Source organism: Mustela erminea, chromosome 3 (genome assembly GCF_009829155.1).
Source record: "Mustela erminea isolate mMusErm1 chromosome 3, mMusErm1.Pri, whole genome shotgun sequence".
Taxonomy (NCBI): domain Eukaryota; kingdom Metazoa; phylum Chordata; class Mammalia; order Carnivora; family Mustelidae; genus Mustela; species Mustela erminea.
The window spans coordinates 30,310,946-30,323,139 of NC_045616.1; the positions used below are offsets into that span (position 1 = coordinate 30,310,946).

Sequence of the window (12,194 nt, forward strand, 5' to 3'; positions counted from 1 at the left end):
ACTGGCACCCCAGGGGGCTGAGTAGAGGGAGGTTTTGGTCATGCGTGCGCCTGGCTTTTAGAGCACTTTCTTGCAGAGTTTGGGCCGTGACCACTTGGGACCTCGGGCCAGGCCCTGTCGGCTGCCCTGAAGGTCCATGTAGCCGGAAAGGAGTTTGCTGGGTGTTCTCATGACCTCAATTCTCAGGAGCTTTCTGCCCAAATCAATATCGATTTTGGCAGAAAGCCCGGCATTGTGCAGTGATTCAGGTCACACTCATGCCCGCTGTTGAGAGCAGTTTCTGGCTAGGTGTGTGTTGCCACCATCTGGGAACTCGGGCCAGGAACACCCAGTTTCATGAGCGGTGAAGACAGAAGGACAGTCTTTGGGAATTCTCCTGGATTGAGGCATGCTGGTGGCTTCAAGGGGTTTGGTGTCAGGAATCCTGGGGTGAATTTCGTGCCTGACACTCGGTGAGTCAGGTTATCCCACAGGTTTTCTGTTTCCTCCTTAGGAAATTGCCGGCAGGTAATGTTCTTAAAGTAGAACCCTCCTGCACTGTCGGTGGGCATGTGGGCTGCTGCAGCCACTCTGGAAAAGAGTATGGTTGTTCTCCCAAAGGCTAAAAACTGAACAACCCTAGGATCCAGCAATTGCACTCCTAGGGATTTCCCCAAAGGACACAAAAATGCACATTCAGTGGGGTACAAGCACCGTGATGTTTATAGCAGCATTATCAACCATAGCGAAATGATGGAGGGAGTCCCAATGTCCATTCACTGAAGAATGGAGAAAGAAGATGTGGGAGATTTATGTCTATATCTATAGCTACACACAATGGAATAGGACCCAGCTTCAAAAAGAAGGAAATCTTACCATCTGCAAGGATGTGGTTGGATCTAGAGTGGATTAAGCTAAGCAAAAATCAGTAGGACAAGACCAATGCCCTATGACTTGACTTAAGGAATTTCAGAAAGAAAACAGATGAACAGAGTGAGGGGAGAGAGATAAACCAATGAGGAACAGACTCCACCTTAGAGCACAAACTGAGGGTTGCTAGAGGGCTGGGGTGTGGAAGGAAGGGTTCAATGGGTGGCGGTTATTAGGGAGGCACTTGTGATGAGCTCTGGGTGTTCTATGCAGGTGAGAAATCACGAAATCCTACCCCTGAAGCAAAGGAATTATCACTGCATGGAAACGAATTGGAATTGAAGTCAATGAAGGAAGGCAGAAGACCCTGTGCTGCTTCATGAAGAGCGAGGTAAAATGGAGTGATTCTCACTCTCCTATTCTGTAGATGATCATTTTCAAATACACCGTGGTAGGATACGCTAGTTTCTTGTTGCATAAGGAGCCCTCAGAAAGCTGCCAGGAAGATTCAGATCTCAGAGCTTGTACATGTTCCATTCACACGTTCCTCATAGTTTGCCCAGGTACAAAGGTAAGTGCTAGAGAAATAGGACAGAAGAGGAAAGGAGGTGTTAAGCATTCAGGAGATAGCCTTTTCCCTTTCTCATGAAAGACTTGGGCCAGCGTAATTTTGGAAGAAGAAGGGGGGATCTCAGAGCTTTGAGGCAGATGGGAGTTCCAGGTCTGCCTAGAGCTGACTGGGGTCCTTGAGGTGAGCTGAGCTAAGGGCATGGCAGGCCCAATCTGCCAGTGCTGAGGCGGCTTCCTTGGGGTGCTATGTTGAGGGCAGGGTCAGGCGGCATGTCAGGCTGAGGGTTCATAGCCAGAGGGCTGCACAGGTGGTGGTGTCCTCAGGGGTGCATGCAGGTTTCTCCAGCTCTGAAGGGTTCTGCACAGCTCCAACAACACAGAGTTTCCATCTGGGTGGCAAGAGGACTCCTGGGGTGTGGCTCCAGGGTCCCAAATCTGGAGGGCTTGGGGCCCCTGGGGACGGAAGCCTGAAAACTCCACCTAGGGCCTAGACCTAAGCCTAAGGTCATGCCAGGCCAGATCTGCCAGTGCTGAAAACGAAACCTCAGGGGCTGAGTAGAGGAAGGGTTCGGCCACCCATGCGCCTGGGTTTTAGGGCGCTTTCTCACAGGGTTTGGGCTGCAACCACTCAGGACCTTTGGCCAGGCCCAGGCGGCTTCCCTGAAGGCCTGCGCAGCTGGAAGCAAGTTCACTGGGGGTTTCCGGCCAATTCTCAGGAGCATTCTCTCCAAACTGATATTGATTTGGGTAGAAAGCTCATGAGAATTGGCTGGTGTTGTGCAGTGATTCAGGCCATGCTCCGCCTGCTATTTAGAGTGCTTTCTCACTACCTGCGTGTTGAGACCATCTGGGAACTCTGCCGGATCCACCCGACTCCCCTGAGGGCCACAGCTGAGGGGAGCTTTCCAGGGCCCAAGTTGAGGGAGGGGTCAGGCCAAGCCTCAGGCTCCATGTTGGTGGCCCGGTGGGGCACCAAAGGAGGGGTGGCCTCCAGGGGTCATGCTGGTTTCCTCCAATCTGAGGGTTTTGTGCAGCTCCAAAGGGCACGATTTCCTCCTGGGTGGCAGGGGGTGTCCTGTGGTATGGCTCAGAGGTCCCCAGTCTGGAGGGCTTGAGGGTCAGGCCTCGGGAGATGGAAGCCTGAGAACCCAACCCTGGGTTAGGGTTTGGGCCTAGGGGCATGGCAGGTCCCACCTGCTGGTGCTGAGGCAAGCTCCCCATGGGGCTGAGTAGAGGGCAGGTCGGAGGCGACCTGGGCTTCCCGTGCACCCAGCGTTGAGCGCTTTCTCACAGGCTTTGGGCAACACCAAGAGGGACACCTGGCCGGTCCCGGGCGGCTCCCCTGAAGGTCCCCACCACTAGAAGTGAGTTTGCCAGGAATTTCTAGCCAATTCTCAGGAGCTTACTGCCCAAATTGACATTGATTTGGACAGAAAGCTCATGAGAATTGGCCGGCACTGGGCGGTGATTCAGGCCACGCGCTGGCACTGTGATGGGAGTGCTTTCTCGCTTGTTTCTTGTTGGGGCCGTATGGGGCTGCGAGGCCCACATGGCTCCCTGCTGCCCCCCGGAATAAAGTTCCCGGGTGGCAGAATGAGGGAAGCAGTGTGCATTAGGCTTTTTTTCTCAGCAGGGAGCGCTGAAGGGAATGTGGCCCGAGATGGGCATGCAGGTTTCTCCCGCTCTGAGTGTTTCCCTGCAGCTCCCAAGGGCACAGTTTCCTCCTGGGTGGTGGTGGGAGATGCCAACTCCCCTGCCTTACAGGGGCTGTGGAGGTCAGAGTGTACAGCCTGTCCAGGAAGCAGGGATCAGGGAAGGAAACACAGATGCAGGGCTGGGCTGAGACAAGAAGAGGTTTGTGCTTTAATGACAGCAGGGGTAAAGGAGAACAAAAATAGTAATTCTGGGGTACACAGGGCGCAGGCAGCCAGGCTCAGCCTGGCCCAGCCCAGGCCGGCTGGGCGGAAGATGCTGGCTTTTTGTCCAGGGGGCTGGTGTGTACAGATGGTGGCTGGAGACTGAAGTCTCTCGGAGACAAGGGACGGCAGAAGCCTCAGAAGTCCATGGAGCTGTGGGCCAGGTAGTCCTTGCGGCCGATGTTGCTGACCTGCTTGGTCTGCATAGCCTCGAGTTTGGGGCAGTCAGTGATTCGATGGCCCAGGCCCCCACAGAAGGCACAGCCACGCTCTCCTGGGGACACGGGGGTGAGAGTCAGCATGCTTGCAGGACCAGGCTCCACAGCCCAGACCTTGGCTTCCCATTAGATCCCGCCCCCAAGCCCTCTGATACGCCACCTGGACATGTTTTGTGGTGCTCCCGTTATGCTCCCCCCGCACCCCTGGCCCGTGTCCCCCGCCTGCAGTCACCTCCAATGTCCAGCATGGACTCATCCCCGCAGTGTAGCACCTGCAGCACAGGGGGCACCTTCTGCTTTGCCTCCAGCAGCAGAGCTTTCAGGTCCATCAGCACCGACTCGTCTAGGGGGGGTAGGGAACTGTCAGGCCCAACCCTAGGCCCTGCAGCCGGGACCTGGGTGGCCATAGCAGAGGACGCCGGGGACAGCTGAGGTGATCCCGAGGGGGCAGCCTTACCACAGGCCTTGTTGATGAAAGTGGTGGCAATGCCTGTGTTCCCAGAGCGCCCGGTGCGGCCGATACGGTGCACTGCGGAGAGGGAACAGAGCCTCTGACCTACTGCCTGTGGGGCTGGGGGCTGGCCCACCTCCCTGACCCCCACTAAGCTCCCCACCATAGTTTTCGATCTCCTCAGGCATGTCATAATTTATGACATGCTGGATGGCAGGGAAGTCCAGGCCCTTGGAGGCTACGTCTGTGGCCACCAGAACATCCTTCTTGCCTTCCCGGAACGCCTCGATAGCCTTGGTCCGTTCCTCCTGGTCTGGGGAGGGTTAGGCAGGAGCTGTTAGAGGGACGGGAGTCTGGGGAGTAGCGGTGGGCCCACCAGGCAGGGAAAGGAGTTAGGAGAACGGTGGCAGTGGCAGCAGAATCCCTGTCTACACAGGCACTACCCCTGACCTTTGCCCCCATGGATGGCCACTGCCTCGACCCCCTTGAGCAGCAGGTACTCATGGATGGCATCCACATCAGCCTTCTTCTCCGCAAAGATGAGCACCTGTCCAAGAAGGCCAACTTCAGTCACAGGAGCTGACCCCAACCGAACTTCTCCAGCATGCTGCCCCCACTGCCCCCTCCCTCTCATGCCAGGGGTCCTGGGCTAGCCTGGTGGGCTACACTTACGGGTGGGGGTGTTTTCTGTAGGCATTCGAGCAGGTATACCATCTTGGCCTCCTCCTTGACATATTCCACCTCCTGCCATCACAAGGGCCAGGTCAGGTAGGCCTGCAAATGGGCTCACGAGCCATGGCCCTGCCACAGAGCCTGGGCTCCCAGTCCTAGCTGGGAGGAAACCAGAAGCCTCTTGCCATAAAGCACTGGCCGCCTGAAGGGCTGGAGATTTGAATGAAACCCCGAGTGTCCACAAGGGGGCCCCTCAACCCTACTCCAAGAGCTTCCACATGGCCAGGCCACATCCAACCCTCTTTAGTGAAACCCTGTTCCCCAGAAGCGCCTACTCACCTGGATGACATCCAGGCTAGCAGCCCCGGCGCGCCCCACGTTGATTGTGACCGGCTTTACCAGGGCACTCTTGGCAAAGTTCTGAATCTTCTTAGGCATGGTGGCACTGAAGAGTAGGGTCTGTCGCTGGCCCTGAGGAAGAGCAGGGCTAGGACTGAGGGCATGCTGGGGCCTGGGAAGACCAAGTAGCTGGGATGTCACGCCCCAAAGCAGGGCCAGTGGGTGGGCAGTGCTAGGCCTCAGGGCCTGCCACAGTTGAATGGGGTGTGCTGGGGAGGGTGGCAGGAATGGCCTAGCCAGGAAGGGACAGGTACCTTGAAGTAGGAGAAGATGGTGCGGATGTCACCCTCAAAACCCATGTCAATCATGCGGTCAGCCTCGTCCAGAGCCAGGTAGCGGCAGATGTCTAGACTGACCATCTTCTTCTGCAGCAAATCCATGAGGCGCCCAGGGGTGGCTACCATCATGTGCACACCGCTAGGGATCAAGAGAAGACCCTGAGGTCAGGGCTACCTGCCCATCCCTGCACCTATGGGCTGGCAGTCTGCTCATTCTGCTCTCTGGCCTCTTTCCTGTCTCTCCTCCCCTGTCCCCTCATCACTTCCAGCATCCTGTCCTACTTGTAAAACGTGTCTCTTCTGGATGCGCTGCAGCCTTCTTGACTACTGCTGTGCTCCAGAGCTCCTACCCAGCCATGAATCAACCCTGCCTGACATACCCTTCCCTCTCTAGAAGACAGCGGTCCTGAAGCTCCAGCCAGACTGCACCATGTGCTCCTGCACGTCCCTTTGTAGGCACTGATGGGCTCACTATCCTGGAATGCTAAATTAATCCCTTCTGTATCTGACTCTTCCCTGGGACGAGGAATGCCTTGAAAGAAGGGACTGGGTGTGGCCTGTCCATAACCCCAGAGCCTGGCCCAGGTCAAAGAGCACTGTCTGCTGGGGACTGCACCGTGTGGAAAGGCCACAGATCTGGCCCTGCCCTAGTGTCTCAGCCTCCATGCTGGACCACACTGAAGGACCCTGACCATCCTGGACATCTTGGATCCCCCACCTCTGTGTCTTCTGCCCAGAATGCCCTGACCCCCTGACCACCCAGATGCCCCCATTCCATCTGCTGTGCGCCCACAGTACCTTACCACATCCCTCTGCCCCACCCCAACTGATCTCCCCATTACACGAGGAACTCCTTGAGGATGATAACTGGAGGACAAGGAGGCTTCTGTAAGGGTCTGAAGGGGTAGCTAAAGCAAAGAGTCCTTTAGTTTGCTGAGTGGCTCTGGGGAGGCCCACAGGGTGGAGGTGCCTGTGCTCACTGTCGGATGGTTTCCATCTGCTCTTTAACAGACATGCCCCCAATGCAGAGAGCGCAGCGCAGGAGCGGGGAGCTGTCCTCCTGCAGTAGGCGGCAGTAATACTCCAGGATGCCATGGGTTCTGCCGGGCGAGTTCCCGCTGTAGGCACAAGGCGGAGGTTGGCACTAGAAGGCAGTCCTGTCTCTGCCCTGCCCTCTAGCCTGGTCTGTCTTACCGAGGGGCAGATGATGAGTCCATAGGGCCCTTCGCGCTTGGAGAAAGGTAATCTCTTTTCTTGTTCCAGGCAGAACATGATGACAGGCAATGTGAACACCAGTGTCTTGCCTGAACCCGTGAAGGCGATACCTATCATGTCACGGCCAGATAGTCTGTTGGGAGAGGAGAGACCCGAGGATCAGGTTCAGTAGAATGTAGGGAATGAGTCTCCAGATGGACACCGAGTGACTGCTCCTCTCCATCACCGCCCCCTACAGGGCTCCCAGGTCCACACTCACATGGTGGGGATGCCCTGGATCTGAATGGGTGTTGGGTGGTGGATTCCCTTCTTCTTCAGGCCTCTCAGGATGGCTACGGAAAACAACCTCAGCATCATCCCTGTGTCTCACAGATACTTTATAGGCCCCCAAAACTGTCAACTCGGCACTACCCCCTTCAAGTTACAAATGAGGCCCAGAGAAAGAGAGAGAAAAAGAAAGACTTGTCCAAGACCTCCACGATAACTGGAGCAACTGAAGTTCAAACCCAAGTCCTTCCATCTCCATTGGCTAGACCCATCTCTGCAGTTGCTGAGCACAGAGGGGGCTGGGACACAACCCTACAATTGTCTGACTACCAAGTTCCCAGTACCTGCAGGAAATTTCATCTCCTTGAAGCTCTTGATGGGTGGTGGGATACCATCGCCTTCCACCAGGATGTGGTACTTCTTCCGAACCCGTTCATGCCGCTCTTCAGACATGCTCAGGACATAGCGGGGAGGTGTCCAACTGTGAGTGGGTGGTGGGGGTCAAGAGAGGCCCCAGGCACAGCGGGCTCTGGGGTACACCTGCCAGTCTCAGCCATATACCATTCCAAGTTAAGAGTGAGTGACTGTCTTCCCCAGACTGAAAAACATACCTGGTTTTGATCGGATCGTCATATGTGATTCCCTTGGCCATCTCCTTCACGGACATCAAGGCTGAGGAGACAGACGTGGCTCAGGGCTGGCTCTTCCTTCCCAGAGACCAGGCCCTCGAGATATAACATGTCTGGGGTTGTCAGTCCACCACCCACCCTGCCCTGACTACAGCCACACCTCGGCCCTCAGCCACACTCTCCAGGATCTTTTCCTCTTCTTTCAGCTGCTTCTCCTTGGCAGACTCCTTGCGGGCTGAGGAAAGAAGCAGAGGTCAGACACCAAGCACTGCACTAACTGCACTGCACTGAACCTCCCCGCGGCTCTCCAGCCCACCTTCAGCCTTCTCTTTGAGGTGCTGGTGCTGATCCAGGAGGCTGACGTTGGACTGAGGGCCCAGCGGGATATCGTCCTCATCTCCCCGGGGCTCGCTGCCGCTGTCCTGCTGCTCCTCCTCCGCAGCACCTTTGCGCCTTCGTTGCAGTAGCTTCTGGAGCTGAGGTTCCACCAGCGCCCCGCAGAACCAAGCCCAAAACAGAGAGGCGCATTGGGCCCAGTGGGCCTGCCTCAGGATCTTGGTCGCCCGTCCCTCGTTCGCCGGAGGGCCACGGTCCCGAGTACTGACAGCTCGCTCCACTGGCGGCCACCTCCCCCCACCGCGCCTCGACCCCGGCCCCCACGCCCCCATTCCTCTTCCGAACCCGGGCCCTCACCAGCAGTTGCCGGCGCTGTCGCAAAGGCACGTAAGGCACATAGTCTTCGTCGTCCTCATCCTCCGTCTCGGAGCGGCTTCCTGTGGCAGTCGCCTCGTCGGTGCGCGCCCGCTACAGATACACGGGAGTCAGGCTCAGTCCCCCGCTTTCACTGCCGCTCGCCACCCGCGAGGACCCCTGCCTCGCTCCTACCTTCCGCTCGGGTTCCGAGTCCTCCATCCTTTGCTGCACGCATGCGCGCCACGGTAAAACCCCGCCTCAACTTTTGAGTGAAATCCAATCGGATGTGAAGCGGAACTTGGGCGCCTAGCAACGACCTCTGAGTGCCGGGTCGCGCAGAGGGACAAACTTTCCTCGGAGAACCTGTCAGGCCGCGCTGGCGTCAAAGTCCCTTGGGCGGCTGCGCATTTGTTGCCAAGGGCCAGGGCGAAGCGTCAGACAAGGTATTATGGGATGACTTGGAGCATGGGCTAAAGGCTCACAACACGAAGTCTGGCGGAATGTCCCGAGTGGAGACGGCTGATCCCGGAGAGGCAGGCTGGCCCGCTGCAAAACCTCGCCCAGAGTCTGACGTCATCCGGCACGATCCTGGACGGGGCCAACTGGGACCCCGCCGGGGCCTCCATCCCAGGGGCGGGGACGGGGTGTGGCTTACGGAAAAATGAATCAACCTAAACGCGGCAGCTCTGACAGGCGTCCTCGTCTATGTAAGACACATAAATTCAGAGTGATGAAGGATAAATAAAATGCTGGTGACAAGTGTTTCGCTGAGGGTTTGTACATAGCTGAGGAGCGATTTTTATTGTAAATGCTGCAATAGAGTAACTCACTGCCTGCGGAACCAGAGAAGTCTTCGAAGAGACCTGCATCTGAGCTTCCAGAGGTGTGGACTCAGAACAAGGGAGTGGAGGAAAGAGAAGCTTTCTGATTGAGGATTCTGGAGGACCGAAGGCTTGGCCATATGCCAGTACAGATTCCTCAAAGAACAAACCACGTGGCCGGCTGCTGTGGGGTGGGGTGGCCCGCGCTAACGCTGGATAGGGAGGCTGGGTGGGCCCAGAGTATGCAGGACCCTGACGGCCGAAGTAACTTCAAGGGGTACTTCATTTATATTTAAACATTTTATTTTGACAGAGAGCGTGCGGGGGTGAGGGACAGAGGGAGAGGCTGGGGAGAATCTCAAGTAAACTCCATGCTGAGCAAGAAGAGTCTGACCTGGGACTAGACCCCACGATGCTGAGATCAGGAATCAGATCAGGAATCTTGATTTCTGAGGGCAGAAATCAAGAGTCGGAGGGCTGAGCCACCCAGGTGCTCCTCACTGGGGACTCTTAATAAAAGTGGAGTGATGTGTACTACTTTTTTCTTCATTCATGTATTTATTATCAGCACATACTGGGCATTGTGCACAGCGCTGAAACAGATAAAAGATGAACAGGACACAAACCTGGCTTGTGAGTTTATGGATTAGTTGAGGAGACAAAAATAAAACAGGTCTTGAGGTTAAGGAGAAATATTCGAAGACAGATAAAGTAGTACTTTTTGAAGCACTGCATGGCAGGGCCTTTCAGTTGGAATGTGAAGGATAAGCAGGACATGATGAAGGGAAGGTAACTTGGGAAGAAGGAAACGTGAGTAAAGTTGGGAGACCTGTGGGTGCCAGGCCTGGAGGGAGACTGAAGTAATCTGGTGGGGCTGGAGTGAAGTGCCGGGAGGCAAGGACCAGGCACGGAAGGCTCTGAGCGCCATCCACAGGTGTTTCTCTGTAGGTAAAGCAGTTCCTTGATCAGACAGGCAATTTTTGAATGATGAAGCAGAATTTTAGGTAGCTATGCCAGTTCAGCGGCAGGGCAGGAGCCTGGTGCGGGAGTTGAAGGGAGAGAGAGGAACACAGTATGTATGCAGAAACAGGTTTCACCGGAGCATATGCAGACTTCTCTGGAGATTAGGAAGGGCCACAGACCAGGAACTGTGAGCCTGTGGGCGATGCCTTTTAACTTCTTTAGAAGAGAAAGCTGGCACTGACTGCCCGTGGTGGGGATGAACCTGGGAGGAGGGGAAGGGAGAGGGAACAGTTTCCGATCCTGCTTCCCAACACTCTATAAAGCGCTCTTAGTGACTATGTGGCTACAGCCTCCACTGCTCCCCCACACAAGCTTAAGTGTCAGCTTGAGGAAATGACAACAGGGACAAGGAGGTAGAACACAGGTGTGTGTGACGCATTTTTTTTAAAGCCAACCTATTATATTAAAATCTGAATTTTCAAACCAGATCTATAGGAGGTGGCAGGTCAGAATGAGGTAGTTTGCTTTACTTTACAGAAGGGTTCATTATCCTCAACTCTCAGGTACTTAGGCTGTATGTGTCATTCCCACTGAAAAGTCCGATCCAATTTACAGAAACTCCATTTACTCCACTTCCCTTGACCACGTCAATAATCCAGGCTACAAAAAAGGCTTTGAGGCTTTTCCCAGACCACCTCTCACAGCAGCTGCCCGGACACAGAGTCTCACTCCACCATCTTGCAGAGGGGGAAACAGGGCATGGGGAAGGGGCTGTTCCAGGTCACACACCAGCGTCCTCCCACCAGGAGAAAGTGCACAGATGCTGCTGTTATACAGGCCTCGGCTCTAACTTCTCAGCCAGACCGAGTGTACTAAAGTCACTTTCCTGTCTTGGCTTTAATTTCCTCATCTGTAAAATGGGGTAACAGTCCCACTTAGAACTGTTGTGAGAAGTGGAAACTGCCAAACTGCTGCCACATAGTACATGCTCAGTGAGGCTAATGACCAAGGCAGATCCCATGCTTCTGAGTACATTCCTCACCTCACCCCGTCCCAGACCAGCAAACCACAACACACTGACTGTGTCCAAATGTTGCTTTATCTTTCGGCAGGAAAGATCTTCACAGTATCAAAAGTAAAGAATTGAAAAACAAGAACAAAAACAAAACCAAACACAAAGAGAGCAGTGTTGGGCCAGCAGTACCATCAGCCCCCGGCCCACAGGCCAGTCCAGCCCCCAGGCTCTGAGTGAGGGGGCTGCGTAGCACCAGGAAGCGGCTCTGCGGAGGTCTTGAGGGGCCCCAGCACGGCACAGCATCCATTCAACTTTTGGTTGGTCCAGGACGTGAGGAGCAGGGAGGATCTTGGGCAGGTGTAGGGATGTGGAGGAAGAAACCGTAGACCTTCAGCTGGCAGTTGGGGGTCTCAGGACACCCTGAAGCAGCTCGACCCGGCAGGGGGCTGAGAAAACAGAGCATGACCGTATCGTGAGTGAGCTTGTGCCCTAGCCTCCCTGTGCTGGCTCTGGGTTTCCATGGGTCCCCTGCGTAGGAGGAGCTGCCTGCCGTTTTTTGCTCCCTGGGCTGAAAATATTGAATAGATTTCCTTGATTACCTTCAGTAGAGGATGCAGGTTGAGACCCTGCCAGGGGACAGCTCCCCGGTAGCATGTCTATCCCATCCAGGGTGGGTAAGATCCCCGACTCTGGCCTTTGCTCTCCTGCTGACGGGTGGAGGAAAGGCAGCATATGCACTCTGATTCCTGCCTCACACTCTGGGGACACAGCCCAGGCTAGGTCCCGAATCTGTGCCGGCACTGCTTTTTCACACATTCTCCGGCCTCCTGATCCCACTCTGAGGAGGGTGGAAAAGGTCAATGAAGAGCCCTTATGGTGGGGTAGGGCAGGGAGGAACATCCTCCGTCTTGGGAAAGAGATCAACCAAAGAGGGAGTCCCTGAGAGAAGATGGCTGAATGAGGTTTCTTGGCTGACAAGAGCACTGGGCTGTGGGAGGAGGTATGCCCCTTTTTCTCTGAGAAGAGGCAACAAATGAAAGTGCCTGGGGTCCCCATAACTCCTGGATCCTGTGAAAGTGGACAAAAGGGGCAGGAGGGCGCCCTAGCAGAAGCTAGTGTGTGGACATTTCAGTTTGGCAAAAGACCAGGGAGTCCAGCCCCTTCAAAGAGAGGGGCTGAGCTGAGTCTAAAGACAGTTCTGTCTCCAGGCAGCCCAAGGGGCCATAGGGAGCCCAGCC

At 55.5% G+C, this 12,194-nt stretch overlaps 2 protein-coding genes across 19 annotated transcripts in view; both read right to left on the reverse strand.

Moving 5' to 3' along the window:
• Positions 1 to 3,259: 3,259 nt before the first annotated feature.
• DDX41 (DEAD-box helicase 41) lies at positions 3,260 to 8,536 on the reverse strand. The gene is given in 18 exon segments (XM_032335529.1): positions 3,260 to 3,609; positions 3,786 to 3,896; positions 4,011 to 4,082; positions 4,168 to 4,317; positions 4,455 to 4,551; positions 4,677 to 4,748; positions 5,016 to 5,147; positions 5,330 to 5,492; positions 6,334 to 6,452; positions 6,454 to 6,471; positions 6,548 to 6,701; positions 6,828 to 6,900; positions 7,180 to 7,316; positions 7,447 to 7,507; positions 7,625 to 7,699; positions 7,781 to 7,940; positions 8,158 to 8,268; positions 8,350 to 8,536. Coding segments are annotated over 18 exon segments (1,869 nt in total). The 5' UTR covers positions 8,377 to 8,536; the 3' UTR covers positions 3,260 to 3,472.
• A 1,852-nt stretch (positions 8,537 to 10,388) lies between these two features.
• FAM193B (family with sequence similarity 193 member B) overlaps positions 10,389 to 12,194 on the reverse strand; it is a 32,800-nt gene continuing 30,994 nt past the window's right edge. For 14 of the 18 annotated variants that reach the window (XR_004283867.1, XM_032335519.1, XM_032335516.1 and 11 more), the window contains one exon: positions 10,389 to 11,402. The gene's annotated coding sequence lies outside the window, so the exon portion shown is untranslated. Of the gene's footprint in view, positions 11,403 to 11,555; positions 11,664 to 12,194 lie in introns of all 18 variants that reach the window. The other 4 variants (XR_004283863.1, XR_004283866.1, XR_004283864.1 and 1 more) reach the window with 2 other exon arrangements.